Genomic DNA, 19,564 nt, shown 5'->3' on the forward strand with positions numbered 1-19,564 from the left:
GAGACCGCCAAAATCAACACAGAATTAAAATTCCTTCTAGTAGCTCGCATCAATGTAGATTCTAAAATATCGTTTGCCATCCCAAACCATTACCATGGAAACACTAAGGGATGTACCTAATTTAATCATTTGCACATCCCTCTTCTACACACCTTACTGTACTCTCCAGTGTTAATAAACAAGCCACACAGTTCTCATTCACTTGTAGCTCGACTGCGAACCTAAATCCACCAATGGTTTTTACCTTAGACAACACAAACACAATTATTCTGCTATGGCACTGAGAAGTTGCCAGGTTGGATAGGAGGACTGTACCTGACACGTGTGTGTGTGTGTGATTGTATTATGGGCGTCAGGCAAGTGAGCCCACTAAATTAGAAAATGTTAAACTAGTTTAACAAAAAAAAAAAGTCCAGTTAAACATGTTTTATGTCTGTCATAATGCAATATGATTGGCACGACTACAACCAAAAAAAATCCCACAAATGAAAATACTACATTAACCTATTCAAAATGAATCTTTAACATTGTTTATGGTGCTTAGCATGACTCGTCAGTTGAGAGCCCACCTGGCCTTCACTATAGCTCTATGTTCAGTGACCTAGCGTTTTTTAACAAAAACAAAAGTATGCAAACGGCGCCATCAGACTTTTCAAATGAAACAAAGTGCCTCAAAGACGAATTCAAGGCGAGTTACAATTCATGTAACGTTACATTAACAACGACTCCAAAGTGTTATCCTTGTTATCCCGATCCTGAAATACACGTCGTGTTTTTGTAATGTTTAAATGTGAAGTACGTGGGATTAATTGTCTTGTCTCAGAATTTTTTGCAGCGAGGAAATCAAAAGTTTGGAGAGCTTCCCGTCTCTTCACTTCTCTCTCTGTCTTTTGATTCGACCGCAGTCACCAACAGTCGGATGATGAGTCATCAATGACTTAAAAACTGACTTAAAAAAAAAGAAGTTTGTATTACTCATTACTTATTTACTCATTCATGTATTACACTGTAGTAACAGTTTTATGACTTTACTCATCACTTGTCTTTCAAACCCATTTCATAGGTTATTTGTTTTGTTCCAATATGAAATACAGAAAAAAACATTTTGTGAATGGCTGAAACAATACAATGTTTTTGGGATTATAAATGCAAACTATGAATATGTGTCATAATTCAGCATTTCTGAAATATTTTACTTGATATATTTTAGGGTGTAAAATGTCAAAATGGCCTGGTTACGCCAAGGAAAAAGTCAGCCTATTAATGGCTCGATATGCTGAAACTATTAGTTAGGGTTAGGGTTACCTAATATTACACTACTGCTTATCGGTTCGGTTCCTTATCGACGCTCTTATTGGTTCTTTTTGATTATTTTGTGAGAGAGAAAAAAAGCCAATTAAGAAAATAATTGCTTTATTATTCTTGTATGTATACAAATAGTCCAATTGCCAAACAATTAGCTAAGTGATTAGCTTTAATTCATTAGCCTGTTCTTATGATCAAACTCCGTATGGCGTCGTTAACGTTACCTGCAGTGGACGAGGATGGACGGCTGCTCCACAAACAGTAGAAAACTGAGCATTTCTGCACATTTATGTTCTGTGTGTTGGTCACATGTTGTGATAAACTGCTGCGGTTACCTTTCTTACCTTTGAGGCTTTTATTGTGTTTGAGACAACGAGAGTTCTCAGCATCTACTGGAGTAAAATGTAGCCACACTCTAGATTTGTTTTGATCTCTCTGCTGCGATGTGCGTCTCACGCTGTACTGATCTGCAGTCAGTGTGTGTGTGTGTGTGTGTGTGTGTGTGTTGGATGAACAGTGAAGGTTAGTAAGTAATTGAAAGTAGAATTTCTCTCATCTCTGCATCAGTTGCGCCCCTCCATCTCCTCTTCCCTCCTCTCCCGGTCAGAGCGTTCTGTGCCGGCGGCGCCAAAAGCGACACACCAAACATTTACATGTCTTCCTTATGTCACAAGTCCCACTGTATCTGCTCATTCTAAATACTGGACTCATTTCATCTCATTAGACGGATTACAGTGATGGCAGGGCGTCAAGACAGACAGACGGCAAACCACTTCCTCTCCAGACTCTCCTCCACTCCCTGCTTCTCGGGTATAAATATTTGATTGGCCTCCCCCTCTCATCATGTTGTACACTAGATATTTTCAGCCGACCACAGCTGGCTCTCCTGGGGGGGGGGGGGACTTTGCCACTCTTATAGAAATGCATTCCTCTTTACGTTTATAGACACAAGCATGTCAGCAACCGTGCCAGTGTCCGGGTGTGTTATTTCTGGAAAGTAATTTCTGTGGCGCACTACTGGCAGAAGAAGATAACAACCCCCCCATTTCATCATCACCTCCTCTTTTTTCCTCCTCTCCTTCCACCTGCTCTTCTTCCTCTAGCTCCGGTTTCTCTCTTTCATTTCCCACACACACACACACACACACACACACACACTTCTCTTTTATCCGTATCTCAAAGCTCGCGGTACCTTTCCCCTCAAACAGAATGCTACATTAATCTGCCGACTAAAAATACTTCCCCAGCGACGTCATTATGTCATGGATTATTTCACAAAAACATTACTGCTGAACTTTTGGTTACAGGACAGTTGTTTTGACTTAATGAATCATTTGCACAAAACCAACCATATGATCAAGACAAGTTATAGATAAAAGCCATTTTTACCACTTAGCCAGTCAGAAGAGAGTTGCCTGACACTGATATTGGATGATAATAATAATAATAATAATAATAATAATAATAATACTACAGGCATGCAAACTCATGGTGGTGAATCATATGCCTGTTAATATAGTTTCCCACTTCCAAGAAAAAAGATTTTACTTTCAAAAAAAGTATGCCATTAGTGACGTAGGAGTCCTATTTCTCTCCTTATCCCAAATTTCTTTTATTTATTTGAACTATCTAATTGTATTTTTTTAACAGGAATAACACAAATATCGATACCTCTTTATCAAATTTAAAGTCAACCAGAATAATAAAATAATTGTGTATTCCACTGTATGAGCAATGAACGGGCACAAGTCACCAGAAGCTATAAAACTGAAAAGCATCTCTTACGCTATGAAATTAAAAATACCAAAATGCATGGATTAATACAAAAATGAAACATGTAGGAGGAGTTTCACTTTGGCTACTTGCCAATATAAATGCCAATCCAAGTTCAAATATTCATCGGATCTGCACAAATGACGGGAGGTGACCTGTTGTGGATTCAACACGGAGAACAAGTTGGCATCCCTGATATCATTTACAATAATAACAATAACTTTATTTTACAACTTATTTTTGTTATTCTCTTACTTGTTTTTGATTGACACACATGATGCATCAACGTGGAGAGAGTCAGGGTAATGAGTCATGCCGCAGCACAGAACCCCAAGCAGTTACTATGAAGACTTGGTGCCTTGCTCAAGGGCGCCTCGGCAGTGCCCAGGAGGTGAACTGGCACAACTCCAACTGCCAGTCCACACTGGACCGGTCTGTCGGTACATACGGACTGAGGTACTGCCATCAGGCCTGTTTGGAGCTACTTACTGTGATATCATGAACATATTTCATTCTCATTTTTTAAATTAAGTTAAGACAAATCTTTAACCACATTTAAAATGTTTCACTTTCTTCCACTGTGATACTAACACAGTATGAGACTGTAGTACTCCTGCAAGCTGTTGCCATGGCTACCCCTGTCATACTACAGGTTGAGGCCGTTACCTTAATTGCCACTGTGGTACTCTGGCAGAATTGTAACCACGGCTACCACTGTAATACTAACACAGGAGACTGTTACCCGGGCTACCACTGCAGTACTGTTGCAGATGGATGTAATTCACATACTGTGTACTAGACATCACCCTCCTCCATGTAACACACACACACACACACTGGTGGCAGTGAATGGAGCCGATATGATTGATGAAGTCTTTTAGAGTACGATAATCCCACTCAGTGGCTAATGGATTACAACACCAGATGGGCTGCTATCACTCTCTCTCTCTCACACTCACACTCACACACACACACACACACACACACACACACACACACAAAGTGCAAACAAACACAAAGACCACCGGCGTGAAGGTCGGGGCTGACGGTTAGTAGTATGAATTTGAGGACGGAGAGAGCGAGAGGGGCACGCGTAGAAAGAGGGAGAACAAAATGAATGCTCAGTCGGAAAGATTTTTACAACCTTGCAGAGCCACACATTCACTTAACACAGCAAGACGTCCTGAGAGCACGGTGCCATATTGTAACAGGGACGCAAAAACTTCTGTGAATAATTTAAGATGACAGGGATAACATCCAGAAAACCCTTTGAAAATAAATGTATCATCAGCGCTATTATTATACTATATTCTTCATGTAGCCTGATTTTCCCTGTGTGAGTCTCTCCATTCACGTGGATGTGACGCATAAACAGGATCACACTTGAAGGATGAAAGTTGAAGTGATCGGGTGAGTGAGATTTCACGTCCTAATCCTCACTAATGAGGTGCAAGCTAGCCTCGAAAGCACAACGGAGATTGAATTACGCCGTTATTTTCCAAATGCAACTTGTGAGTGTGTGAGAGTGTGTGTTTGAGACTTTACCGGTTTTGGATTTCTGCAACATTTCTCCATGTTTTGGCCGAGGAGCTCGCAGCATATAACAGGATGTTAAAAACCAAAGTGCATGTCTCCGCCTCTCCTTTCTCTCTCCCACACCACGGAGTTAATCTGATTAGACCAGCAGCTGTCTGCGATTCTGTGGCAACAATAGCGGCCTGCTAAGCAGCAGATTAGCATCGTTACATCATGAATTATGCAAGACGTGGAGGCAGAGACGCGGCGAGGAGAAGGCTTGAGCCGGGAGATGACGATCATTCGATAATAATTCGGTCAAACAATAACCGAGCAGGAGTAGAAGATAGGTGGGGACGTTTGTTTGTTTTATCACAGCCAACCGTCATGTGCCACAGAACTAGGAATTCTTTATTAAATCAAACTCACAGTATGTCCGAGGGGTATACAACATGGTCGGCTGACATCATTATTGGCCGAGACAGTTGCAAACTACTCTCTCTGAATGTGGATGAGGTTTTGTTTTCTACTATAAGAAAGAAGTGAAATGAAAGTGAAATGAGGATGCTCACTATCAAATATTCGGTTTGGCATTACAAAGGTAGACGACCAGAGACATTACAGCAGCCCCATGTGATGAGTTTGCTTGATCTCGGTCTCGGGTAGTTTACTCTTATTGTTTCGCCTTCATTGCATGTGTTGACTGATGTTAAGTGATCGTTCAGGTTAGTAAAATCCTTTGTCTTCGTCTTCAGGTTGTCACGCCGCGCGCTGAGCTGATGACACTGTAAACACAGCCGTGTGAACCAAAACTCACTTTAAAAAGGGTGAAGTGCCTCTCCATTACAGGAGGACCAGTCAAAAACACAAGGTACTGGAGCTAAAATACCAGTATTACCGGGGAAAGGGTGAAAAAACGTGGGTCACACGTCAGACGGAATTAAAATCAGTGACCTCACTGACCACCTCCCCATCACCCCCACCCCCGAGAGAAATCAATCCAGGCCAAATGGGTTGTTAGAGCTTAGTGTTTACTTTGATACTGAACGGAACTTGAACAAAATCTAAGAGTGGCTTATTGAGAAAGGCTCCTTTTCCTCATTATATTAATTGCCACACCATCAGTGATCCACATTCACTGAGAACAAAATCTAAATGTCATTCGTTAGCTCGGGCTGCTGTCAACCAGAGGAAATCGATCTACTCTGCATGTTATCTCTAGATTAACTAAATCGAGTGCACTCCACCAAGTAGCCGAAATGAGTTATAAATAAACATTAAAAAAGCTATTTTCAGCATATTCAATTATTTTTAACCTCGTTATTTTATACTTAAATGACAACAACAGCCTCAAAGCTGACCACCTGCCCATTTTAATATGATTTCCGAAAAAATGCAACGAGCCGTCGAAACTGATGCGGGATGCACCTGTTCAACTTATCCTCATGCAACGGTTCAACATGCATACGGACTTATTAAAATACATTTCTGGCTTCACGGAAAACAACTCAGTCAGGTTTAAGTAACGGTCGTAGTTTGAGTTCAAATAACTGCACATGTTATGTCACAAATAAATACATGTTGACTTCTCCTTTCACGGTCTCCTGGGTGAAAGAGCGTTTTTTGTTTGTGTTATAGAAAACATAGAAATGTTAAATACTAAAAACAACTACAACAAATGAGACCAAATAAATGGGAATGTATGCTACCCTTCCATATTTGATTCAATGTTATAAGTAGACTACAATTATCAGAGCAATACAGGCTGTACTGTGGATAGAAAATCGACAACAGATAGCCAGCAAGCTCATTTCTGAAGCTGAAGAATAACAAAAAGTTTCAACATCCACAGCTGAGCTCTGCTGATGAAGACCCTGTAATACAGTCAAAACAGCCATCACAGTGAGTGGTTGGTATTCTTTTGTCAACTGCTGTTTCGAAGGTCAAGAATGATACTTTAAAGCTTAACAGAATATGAATTCAACACTTCCACTGTGTTCTCCGACACAAACTCTGAAGTGATGCTGTGTCTGACAGTGTATCTGCTCCTCTCTTTGCCGTCTAATGAAGTAGACATGGAAAGAAAGAACAAACAATCCACGAACTACCCAGAGGGAGAGCTGCATGAAAGCAGAGAATCATCAGGTGGCGTTGTGTTTAAAGAACAAAACCTGTTTGATGTGGAGAACAAGGAACCTTCCCCTGCAACTGTGCACAGTCCCTGGCAGGCAGGCAGGCAGGCACACACACACACACACACACACACACACACACACACACACACACACACACACACACACACACACACACACACACACACACACACACACACACACACACACACACACACACACACACACACACACACACACACACACACACACACACACACACACTGCTTGAAAGCGAGGAGGGACAGCCCACAGGTAGAGCAGCCTGTTGTATGAGAGAGCCTTTAATCGTCTTACCTTTCTTAGTGATGATGATGCGGAGCAGTGGGTTGGCCGCCGACACGGCCTTGTGGTAATTGTCGTCGTTGTTGATGGGGAGGAGGTCCCCGTGGACGTCGGCGTATCCCAGCAGCACGTCGGCGCCGGGGATGCGGTGGATGGTCTGGAGGAGGCAGTAGAACTCCTGGAAGCCGCCGGGGCCGTTCCTCTTCAGGGCGAAGCGGCGGTACTCCGCCTCGAACTGGAGGAGACAACCAACGCGAGCGTGAAAACGGGGCTTCCCACTCCCCCCCCCCCAGATGCTCCTCAGTTTAGGATCGACTTGTATAATCGAATACACTGACAGACATTGACAGTTTGCGATTTCATTTGAGAAGCACTCGTACGGACAGATTCATTCCTAAATGTATAGTCGCCATAGAAGCCGGCACGAGGCACGCGTGATCAGATATGACTGTCACAAATAGTTCACTGATAGAAGCACTACAACATGTCGGAGGATTTTACAAAGACGGTCAATTAGTTTTAAGACGCAGGAGGTCTTAAAAATCTTCATCTGAGAAAATACTTTGCAGCCAACAGTTAACAGGATATTCAACCTCTGTTTCATTTAAATATTGACTTGTTTCTTTGCAGGGCTCGTATAAAAGGCAAAAAAGTAGGCCATGAATATGAGATAACAAATGATTACAATCCCTCCTCGGCATTGTTGAGGTTGGTTTCATAGACTGTACATAATAAGTGCACGTAGTCATCGGGATGTCACTCATTGGTTTGTGGACTGCCGTTTTGAAGCCTCGAGTTCGGCGATTTGGCCGTCGCCATCTTGGATTACGGCCGTCGTCTTTTTTGCAGCTGATGAACAGAAGTGACCATATTTGGAATGTGGAGGAGTGACGTAGTGACACCGGATACGACTCTGGTAGCAGTAGCGACCTGTCAATCACAGTAAGCCCGCTTGACTCTAAATGGACCATAATTTACGAAATGTACATCATGCTGTATGGAAGAAGACTAGAAACTATAGAGATTGAGACCATAAACTCATGTTTACAATGTTTACTGAGGTAATAAATCAAGAGAGAAGTAGAGTCATTTTCTCATAGACTTCTATACACCCTGACTTCTTTTTGCAACCGGAGGAGTCGTCCCCTGCTGGTTAGTAGAGAGAATGCACGTTTTAAGACACTTCTGCATTGGCTTCATTCGGCAGAAATGGAGGTTGCCGCCTGGTTTCAACTGACAATAATATTGCGTAATCCGGCATTAGTCTGACCTTTTGAACTCTGGTCAAGTCGGGCCTGTCCTCAGCTCAAGGGGGGGGGGAAAAGCATCTTTCATTGACAGCTGCCAGCAGGACGTATGCTGGGTTTGTCCTTTCCTGGATATAAAATGCCTATTGTTCTCTGGAGCTGGCAGGACAGGTACTGCATGTGTGCTCCACACACGCAGCCTATAATTAAAGGGCACCGTGTGCACTCTCAAAGTGTTTCACAATTTCACATGGAAGAGGTCAATGGCCTTGTTTCAAAGGTATACTGTGGGTTTGTAACGCACACATACCAGTAGTTAGTGCAGAGGTGTGATTGCAGCACACAAGAAACATTTTGTCTTGGGTGGGGAGCTAATTACAACACTGGAAATACTCCAGTCTAGTTAAATGGATTATTGTAGGGAAAGGCGGGTTTATGTTATTATGTAAATGGCTTAACAGGAACGTTATCTCACTCACTGTGTTGGTATGCAGAGCTGCACACAAGTAAATGGAGCCATTATTAATGCCACAATGGAACAGCGACAGCCTGTCTTATTCAGATTATGATGAAAATATGATAATGAATCACCGGTGTGTTAGGCTGCTGATCAATTCCTCATGTCAAATCTTGTTTTGTTTTTCCTCAAATAATACACTAAAAATGTGTGCAGGAGGACGGCGGGCTCTGCCTCCAATCACATCACAACTCAGACTTGACTTCAGCGTGAGACTTAACTTGAAGACGGTCAAACACTAGAAAAACTGTGCACTGAAAACTAACTGCTCTTTCTAATAACCATCAGGGGGCGACTCCTCTGGTTGCAGAAAGAAGTCTGATAAAAGCAGTGTATACTTTTAGGGCGTGGCTACCTTGTGATTGACAGGTCTCTGCCGCTACCATAGCCTCATAGCATCTCTACGTCACTCCTCTGCATTCCAAATATGGTCACCTCCGTTCACCGGTTTCAAAAAAGCAAAGATGGCGACGGCCAAAACGCTGAAGGCTCTAGTCCACAAACCAATGGGTGACGTCCACTTCTTTTTACAGTCTATCGATCAGATTCATCCAGAGTGGAACTTAGCTGTGTCCAACTGTGTCAACCTGCCCGATCGGATATATTTCGTGGTCAAAGCAGCAGCTGTAAAACGGTGGATAAACACATTTAATTCCTCTTAAATTCTTCACAATAAAAGTCCCCCCCCCCTTTTTTTGTTGCTGCGTATTCTTCCTCCTTGCAGTATATTAGTAGACTTGTTTTATTGAAGAATAGCCGCTAACGAAGCTACGCTAATTTGGGGATAAACACATTTTACTATAAATCTTCACAATAACAAGCCCCCGTTATTTTGTAATTCAAAAGCTTTTATTTTGAAGTAGCAAAAATCTGAAAATGTTCTATATATGTATGCATATAAATCTGAAAATTGAAATGTTATATATGTCATTTTTGATGATGTATATATATTTTTCATTTAATGTTTAACTGATAGCATTAATTGGTCAAATTTGTTATGGTCGGTAAAACGGTTAATTATTAACATCTCTAAATACAGTGTGTTGGAATACAAATGTCTCCTTTTCTAGATAACGTTTGGTACCCAGCAGATCCAGAGCATGTGCAAATCTACACAGGCCTTCGCGAAAAGACCTCCCAGCTTATTTCAGCACAGGTTGAAAATGTACCGAGCGTTGGCTAGTTCACTTCCCTCAACGCTTTCTGAACAAGAAGCTGCACACAAGTAAATGACGTGACTATTTGACAGACACAAAAAGAGAGAGAGTGAGACAGACAGTGAGACAGAGAGGGAGATGATGTTTGGCAGTTCAGAACATACCCGTATATGAGACAGACCATTACAGACAGTGTGTGTAGGTCTGACTATGTGTATGTGTGTGTGTGTGTGTGTGTGTGTCCTTATTCCATGCTTAGTGAGGTGGGTATGTTGAAGTAATTCCCTTCAAATCCTGAAAACTTTGCCCGTTAGATGGAAATCCTTCAAGTGTTTAAAGGTTTGTTTTCTGGGCTTTGGGTATCGGCCCCCAATACTGAGATCCGATGTGATACCAGTGTTTCATTAATAAGCCGTACGCCTCGCTGTGTGGAAGAGTCTGGGCTTTTTCTTTCATGTGTAAAAGATGCACGTGTGTCCGATATCACCATGACTGTCTCTGAGGACGGATATTTTCATGCTTCCTTCGTTCATAATTCTCTCTTTCTCACTCCTCCCGCTATTCTATTCTTACAACAGCTGATCAAAGCTCTTTTAGTTGAGCCAACCAGATCTCGCCACTATCTCCAATCAGCCAATCATGTCAAACTTTAAATCTGTTCTCCTCTCTGTTACCGTCAGCTGCGATTTCAGGGTTCGGGTACGGTCCCTCATCAGAAATCCACTCATATTGGTGAGATCTTCAACATTCTCTTCATCACATCAGTGTCTCTATAGGGGGACTTGAAGCTTCATCACCTGCTTAAAATACACAATCTATTAACCAAAGACTACACGCATTTCTCATCTTGCGCACAAAAATGACTGAATACTGGCCTTCATTACTCTAAACTAAACTGTGATCCTTTTTGGAGGAGAGCTTGCAGAGGTCAGGAGGCGCTCCCAGGCCCCCGCTACCACTTCCTGTTTCAGTATGTGGTCAGGGGGCTGACAGAGACAATATCCACTCTTTACTACGAGACGTTCAGCACGCAGAGCTGCAGGTTGTCTCTTGACAGCCGTGTTTTAAAAATTGCTCTTGTCACACATCAACATCATCCAGTTTTAACTCCCTAACTGCAAAACCTGCTGACCATTCACTTTCTTATCCTCATTATAGTGGGGAAGTCATGTGAAGAATGCTTCCTTCCACAGCGGTGCATTATTAATGTAATAAGTATTGTTTTGATGCTTTAGCTGCTCTAAGTACTCTATGGATTGTTGGCATATGCGTCTTTACAAGGGGGCAATATTGTCAAAGGACATGTGGACACAATGCGCTGTCTGTCAATGACAATGTATGGAGCTCCAAGGCACAGCAACCAAGCAATGAAAACACAAACTGAGAATCCATTCAAATGAAGATGCTCCAGACTGACTGAGTATAATCTTTTTTTTACTGACTGATTTTTAGTGATGTATTAACTTGTTGTTGACCTGTCACACGGGAACAACTCGGATAACCATGTTTTGAATGTCATGCATGCACCTTAAAATGCATGTTGCAGCTGGCAGCAACGCCTGTTGTTTCTCAATTAGTGGAAAATTAGCCTCCAAAAAAAAAGGAAACACTCAAATAAAATAGGCTTTTAAAACTACAGACTAGTAGCCTGCTGTACGTGTGGGCTCGTTACACAGTATACACGTATCACTGTAGCTTAAAAGTAAGCTAGTACTACACTACAATAAAACAGCCTAAGTAGAGATAGAGTAAAAACAGAAGAGATAGACGGGGTCACATTGACACCCAATAGAGGCGGAGAGAGGACGAGAGTGCGGAGGCTGGATGTCAGAGTCGGTGTTTTGACACAGAAGGGGGAAAAGCGACGGAACAAATGCGGAATTAAAACGGAGCGGCGGGGTCGGGTAGCCTGCTGCAAGTGTAGCCGACAGTAGACACACTCGGGCCGCCTGACTGCTGCACCGCAGACCGCCCTTTCATGTATCCAGAATACGCTCCCCTGAATTAGCAGCATCGAACGGTAAAACGTTTGCGTAGGTCCGTGTGTATGGAGAGCGAAGCCTGGGAGAGACGTCACGTAGCCCATCTTATGAACGACAGCCGAAGGTTATGTCGGTGTCGTTTGTTGTCAGTGTACAGCGGGCGGAGAGCGGTAGCATGAACCGGACCCCGTATCCTCTTGTTAACACCTTACATTAACAGCCGAACGTCCCCATTAGCCTCGACACTCACTTTGCTCTTGACCTCCACCACGTTGTCGGTGAGTTTTAACGGCGTCCGGTGCGGCTGGTGCGGCTGCTGCGGCTGCTGCCTTGACATTCTGCTTCCCCGGTTGACTGCTTGGCTGAGGCACTGCGGATAAAAACCATCCACCGGAATTATGGTTGTTTCCTCCTCTGTCCTCGGGAAAATTGACCAAAACAAATCTAAACATAAAGCAGGCGAACAGAGCTGGAGCTGTCTGTTAACCTACCGCACTCGGTTTTACAAAAAAAAAAAAAGAAACAGCCAGGTCTCGCTCCTGTTGTTGCGTCTCGTGCAGACCTGTCAGAGAGCGCGCTGTTATCGCTCGCTACCCACACGGACAGGGAGAGAGAAAAAATAGCTCTCACGACAGGTGGAGTCCTGTAAATCCAGTATGGGATGTGAGCGTGAGGTGCCAGTGTAACCGTCCTCCTCTAACCTGACGAGGCTGGAGGACACAACAGAGGAGGGGATGGGGGCGGAACATGACGCTGGAGTCACAGCACCACAGCACTACTACTGCTGTAACCTACAGTACGCTGCTAATGGTGACATTGTCGCTACGACCTGCGTACTGCTGCCCCTCTGTTGTGCTACTGTTGACACTTGCGTTGCTATTGCTAATGCTGCTCCCAGCTAACCTTTGACAACCATACCTCTATATATATATATATCTATATATCTATATATATATATATCTCTATATATATATATCTATATATCTATATATATCTATATATAGATATATATCTATATTAGTGCTGGGAACGATTAAAATATTTATTTGCGATTAATCACATGGATTTTTTGCGATTAATCGCGATTAATCTCATTGTTATGGCAAAGTTCAATAATGAATTCAAAAGTAGTGTATTGCGCACTTTTATCTTAAAAGTACTGCTATACGAACAAAAGGGCAATAACATTTGGTTCAGGAGATGCAGGTAGCATGTTTTATACTTAATGTGAATATAATTCATACTTTGTTGGCATCTTATTCTGAAAACCGGATGTTCGTCTGAAGAAACCGGATGTTGTCTCACATTAATCTTTCCGCTAACTTTCAAAGTCCTTCGCTCGCTCCCGATCTGTGCCGTTTAAATGCGTTTACCGTGAATTTCAGCATATAGGTGCACTAACATGTAAGTGTCTGCTGAGTTGACCACAGAGATCTGAGTGTCTGCTGACTTTACCGCAGCAATGTCCAGTAGTCTCCAGGGAGAGCAACAGCTGGTGCAGCTTCTCTCTTTATTTCTGCCCCCCCCCCCCCCCTCGACCAGAAGCGGAAGTCGCCTTTTCTCTACGGCAACCCTGAAGGGACATCATATCTCCAATACAAAACGATAAACATGAGACAGTCTGTTACAATAATAATAAATTAAAAATACTTACCTGTTTTTTTTGTTGTTGTTTTTTAATTATTATTATTATTATTTTTTTTTTTTTCCCATCTCAAAAGGCTCAAGAACATACACACACACACACACACACACACACACACACACACACATACATACACAACTGACTATAGGATGTTTGCTGGCTTTTATCCCACTGTTCTTGTCATCCTCTTGTTGTTATGTCTATGTGTTGTCTCTTGTCTTTCAATAAAAAATTATAATAAATTTAAAAAATGCGTTAACGCGCGATAAAATAATTGTCGGCGTTAATGAATGAATGCGTTAATGCGAAATTAACGCGTTAACTTGCCCAGCACTAATATACTGTATATATATGCACAAAACAGCAACCATTTATGTTCTCATGTTTGCCATTCACATGGATAGGACATATGCCAAGTGAAGTAAAAATACTTATTATAATTATTATTATTTTTGCGACAACACTAATAAACAACTTTAACCAGAGTGAATGTAGGCCTTTATAATTTCACCTGTTTTGTGTGTCTGACACTCACTTTGTGTGTGTGTGTGTGTGTGTGTGTGTGTGTTTGTCACTTTGGCTACGTAAGCAGCTCTCTGCATCTACCCTACCCACACACAGTGTGTCACCCCTCATTGTCGTGCTTAATCCCGGGACAGTTCACGCGCAGTTCAGTTAAGGAGATGAGACAAAACCACAGTCTGTCGTCAAACAAGTCTTTTTGCATCCTGCATCATATGGCCCTTCAGTAATTGATTATGGTGGCCACTTGTGCAGGACAAGAATAGTGCTAATAGTGCATTATATGCACTGTTAGCATGTATGGCAATCTACTGTAGCCATTATGTAGCCTACATGTCCTAACACCGTTTTGTTTTTTCTCTGTGCGGTTGCACTGGCTCCTGTGATGCTGCCGATCACTCTGGCTCCTTGACCTCTACCCTAACCCCTCCCCCACCTACCTGAAAACCTCATCCTAATGATGTTTTGTTTGTCTTCTCAGAGAGCTTTTGCAGGGCAGAAAGATTTTGACCTAGTTTAGACAATGTAAGTAATATTGGATTATACAAATAAACTTGTCTTGACCTGCAGTGCATTGCTGTAGTAGAATAGCCCCCCGTGCATTTGAGTGGCACATTGGTATCATCTCCTTGGGAAAAATTACAATTACACAGTGGTGTCCAAATACCACTGTGGCAACCTCACTCCAGGAAGCTTCACACATCCACAGCTCACTGAAAAGTTGGTATTTCACCCAGGGGTGCAGGGCCTTACGACCTGTCACAGAGCGTTCTCGTTAGCTCACAATGTGTTATCTCGTAGTTTTCTGGGTAAGCTAGCAAAAGTCGTCACCTAAAAAGCTGCTTATGGACCAAATCTTTGCCCTAACACCAAGATTAAACCATGAAACTTCAAACAGAGATGTTATTTTGAATTTTTTTTAGATCGATTCACGATACACTTTTTTTTTTTGCTCCGTGCACTGCTGGCCCCGCTGCAACCGCGACTAACTTCCCTACAGATTTTTCAAATCGATTTTTACCTATTTTACTTGTGATAAATTCTCAAATTCACCATCATAACGTTATACTGGAAACATTGTAGAATTAATATTGCCAAAAAATATTTACATTTCGATGGATTAAATTATGTCCAACAACAAAAATCTACTCAGATTCATATAATCAATGAAGTATCTTCCAGCCCAAATGGGTTTACAAGGCAAACTATCAATTTCCATGTGTATAGGTGTCAGAACAAATACACAAATTATAGGAAAACATACATAAACATCTTGATGTGCATCAAATAAACAGATTTCACACTTATATTGTATGTGTGTTTTATTCAGCTAATTTGTCTAATAAACAACCTGCAATGCAATCGCTATGTGCGATGGGTCCTCACTGTCAATGTACGTCCACTAAAAGTGCTTGTTTTTGTGACTGTCGGGCTCAGAGTCTTATTATAAGAAGATACAACATTACGGAAAGAAAAGAACCTCACAGAGAGCGTAGCTCAGTGTTTCCTTAAAATATTTTCAATGTCCATCCATCCATCCATCCATTTTCCACCGCTTATCCGGGGTCGGGTCGCGGTGGCAGCAGGCCAAGCAGGCCGACCCAGACCTCCCTCTCACCGGCAACATGTCCCAGCTCATTCTGGGGGATCCCGAGGCGTTCCCAGGCCAGCTGGGAGATGCAATGTATTGTCTCTTGTCTTTCAATTTAAAAAAAAAAAAAAATTATAATAAATTTAAAAAATGCTTTAACGCGCGATAAAATAATTGTCGGCGTTAATTAATGAATGCGTTAACGCGAAATTAACGCGTTAACTTGCCCAGCACTAGTTTTTTGTCAAATTTATTGACCAACTCCCAAGGATTGAAGACTGAACACATCACTTCACATCCTGCTTAACTATACCAGCCTACATCAATACTATTCCAAGTGGTATAACAAAGCCATTGTCTTCTGATGGCGTGCATGGTCGTAATACTCAGCCCCATTATCCGTGTTTCTTTTGGCTCATGTTATGTCTTAATGATCTCTCAGATCCTGACAACAAAGATTGTAAAACTGTCAGCTGGGACACTTTACCTCCCGCGAGCCCAAATATGAAATGACGAACAATTCTCAATCATTCACTTTTGAATCTGATAGTTTGCAGACGTGGGGAAATATTTATCGCAACTGATCGCACCAAGCAAACTAACAGTCAAACGCTCCCAGTATCTCGGTTCATCTTCAGTTTCAGTTACGCGTGTTTCTCTCTTCTCTTGCTCCTCCACCTCAGCTTTTCCTCCTCCTTAAGATTTACACCCTGTGCTAGCCCGTCCTAATCATTTTGAGTACCAGCCCGTACTGGGGTCGGTGTGTGTGTGTGTGTGTGTGTACCATGGCAGGACCTCCACATGCTTATGTTACGTAAGAGGCTGTTATTACCAACAACGTGTAAGCCTTCCAGATAAGGATGCATTCCAAAGAGAGAGAGAGAGCAGAAAATGATCCTAAACTTTCAGGTCCTCTATTGAACTCTTTCACTCTTCTCTTCTTCCTCTCTTTCATATCCTTTTTTCTTTTCTCTCCCTCCACTCCTCATATGTCCTTGCCATCGTCTTCCCGTCTTCCTCCTCCTCCCTCAGTGATGGTGGAATGTAGGAATGTGAGGAAAGTTGGAAAAGGGAGGAGTTGGATCAACAGTGTGATCTCATACAGGCCAGTCAAAAAACTTTGATGTTTACGCACAGTTTGTGTGTGTGTAAGTGAGTGGCATGTGTGCAAAATTAGAAATGACAGTGACTATTTGGGCTCAGTGTCGAGTCACTGCGATGCCTCAAAATTCCTCCGACAGCTGGAATACGCGTGGTTTGCCGATTAACTTGAATTGATTAATATGAGAATCTGGAATAACGTTTGGGATAGTGGTGATGGGTTTGAGATAGAGCCTTAATTTCACATCATATTATGAGATCAAGAATCAAAAGAGATCAAAGAGATCAAGCTACGTTCCTATTTTAGGGGTCTACAATAGAGGAAGGCGCTTTGGCTACGTTTCCATTCGATTGTCAAGCTAATTTTAAGCAAACTTTTGAAATGCCGCACAAAGACCCGTTACCGTAGACTGCGTAGTTTCGTGGAGGTTGAGGCTATATGTTCTACGCATGACTATAATCCTCCGGTAAACAGAGTACAAGAAGTAAAGGTTGCGAATGGAAACAAAACAAGTTGCCTTGGCCATCTAACCTATCTATGAGAGAAAAAGGGAGAGAGGCCTTCAGGAATTTGTTTCAATTGGGCAAGTTTCATTAGTTCGTTCATGTCCGCTAGTATTGGCCATGTTTCATGCTAAATGGAGACAAAGACGAATACAAATATATATATCAGGGAAGACACCCACAGCAGAAACAGCTGATCAGGCATGCGAGTTAAATGTTTGCCAAGTGAGAATTTATTCGACAAAGGCGTTTCCATAATCCAAAGACAAAAACCACTTCAAGCTATCGAAAAAACGGTTTCGCGCCATTGAGAACATTTTTATCAGATTTTGCCCTTTTTACAACTTTTCTCATGCAATACTACAAAAATGCGCATTCAAATAAATAAAGATGTATATATATAAAAAAGTTTTTATGCTCTCTTGAGGTGGTTTTTGCCTTCGTCAAAAAAGAGTTGATGTGCTCAATGAATAATGGAAACGCCTTTGACAGATCAATTCTGACGGAGCGAACATTTAACTTGCATGACTGATCGACTGCTGTCTCTGTTGACTTCTTCTTGGATATTACCATAATGCATGAATGCTTGTCTTTGTCTCCGGACAGCATGTAACATTACCAATAGTAGCTGACATGAAAGAACAATAAAAACTTGCCTGATTGAAACAAATTCCTAAATTCCTTCTCTCCTTTTTTCGATCGTAGATGGGTTTGTTTCCGGTTAGCAACCTCGAATACTTCTACTCTGTTTACTGGCAGATTAGCACCGACTTCCGACAAAACTATGCTGTAGCTATTTCAAAAGTTGTCAATTGGAAACACGACTATTGAGTGTTGAAAATGAAATGGGTTCATCTTCACGGGAGCAAGAATGTGTTCAGTAAATTCCATGGCAATTTGGATAGATTTCTTGTGACATTTGGCCAGATGGTGGTCTTTGAAGAAAGGTCAAGGGGTCACCAGAACTATTGGCAATCATCCTCACAACACATTTCCTCTCTGACCAGTAGTAGTTAAGATCTTGCTCTGGACCAAAATGTTGGATTGACAGACCAAATCAGAATCAGAATCGTTTGTTGCCACGGTATGTTGCACATACAAGGAATTTGACTCGACGGGTCTCCTGACTGACCATCATTACCATGTGAATGTCCGATGTGTTATTTATATGGTCAGAAATGTACTGTCTGGGCCTTTAAAAAAAAGATAGAACGCATATTTCTTAAAATTTCATCAGGTGGTACCAATCCATACAGATAGTTTAGCTTTTTCTGTCCAGGTACACAGATATCTGCCTCAACCTCAATGCAATGGAGGTGGATGGAATTAAACTTGTGGTGCCGGCAGAACTGAAACATGATATCGAAAAAATGCAACAACAGCATCTCTTTCTGGGAACAGTATCCCTGCACTCGAAAAAGTAGAGACTACTTTCTACTTAAAAAATAGTCCCTATGTGTTCTGTGCATTATCCAGACTAAATGTCACCAAATACAACATGAACTGAACCAAGGATGTTGTGGTTTTATGGTATGGTACTTTAACCAGAACGCCCTACAGGAGATGGACCTTCAGTTAGCGATTAGCTGTAAAAACTGAAATTCAATCAGTGCAACCCCAGTGGCAGGGGTCTAAACGCTGGGGATTGCCCGACTCCCCAACGGATCAGGAAACTTTCTGTTGCTGCCATTACACAGGTTAGACCAAGTGCCAGCCGTCCTTGACTCCTGACGCTGGGGCTTGTGCTGGCTTAATGTTCGTTGCTACAGCTAACAGCTACCTAAAGGTTTGTCTCCTGGAGCCGCCGCCCGCCCTTCTCCAAGTGAAGTAGTCTCTTGTTGGCGTGGAGGAAAAATTGAAAATACAAGTAATTCTCTCGTTTCTGCCACTTTGGTTTCAATCCAATAAAAAACTTTACGTACACTGACCCTGTGCCTTCGACCTTATTGACAACCCTCAGGGCAGCTCTACTTCTTGAGCCTCTCATGTTGGACTAAGGACGGACTGGATGCTACAGTACAGTACAGTATCGCCTCTCCAGGTACAAGTGGTATTAAAAGACAGGACGGGCCGGGGCTAGCTGGTTAGCATGCTAATTTTAGTTAATATCTCTGGGGCACAATAGTAGACGTCTTTGACAGAACCTCAAAACTGTAACCTCTTCACATTCTGTTGACGGACGTAGAAAATATTTAACTCAATGGGAGTTAAATGTTTGGTTCGTCTGAATTCATCCGGCAAAGGTGTTT

General features: G+C 42.1%; 1 protein-coding gene across 1 annotated transcript in view; it reads right to left on the minus strand.

The window, feature by feature from the left end:
- The window catches only part of pard6a (par-6 family cell polarity regulator alpha), a 29,301-nt gene extending 16,755 nt beyond the window's left edge, over positions 1-12,546 (minus strand). The window contains exons 1-2 of the mRNA XM_076112607.1: positions 12,203-12,546; positions 7,062-7,284 (exon numbers count right to left, since the gene is read on the minus strand). Of these exons, the coding sequence (XP_075968722.1) occupies positions 7,062-7,284; positions 12,203-12,289 (310 nt within the window). The 5' untranslated portion in view covers positions 12,290-12,546. The remainder of the gene's footprint in view (positions 1-7,061; positions 7,285-12,202) is intronic.
- Positions 12,547-19,564: the final 7,018 nt, after the last annotated feature.

This window comes from Anarhichas minor, unplaced genomic scaffold, assembly GCF_050575085.1.
Source record: "Anarhichas minor isolate MPS153535 unplaced genomic scaffold, ASM5057508v1 ptg000005l, whole genome shotgun sequence".
Classification (NCBI taxonomy): domain Eukaryota; kingdom Metazoa; phylum Chordata; class Actinopteri; order Perciformes; family Anarhichadidae; genus Anarhichas; species Anarhichas minor.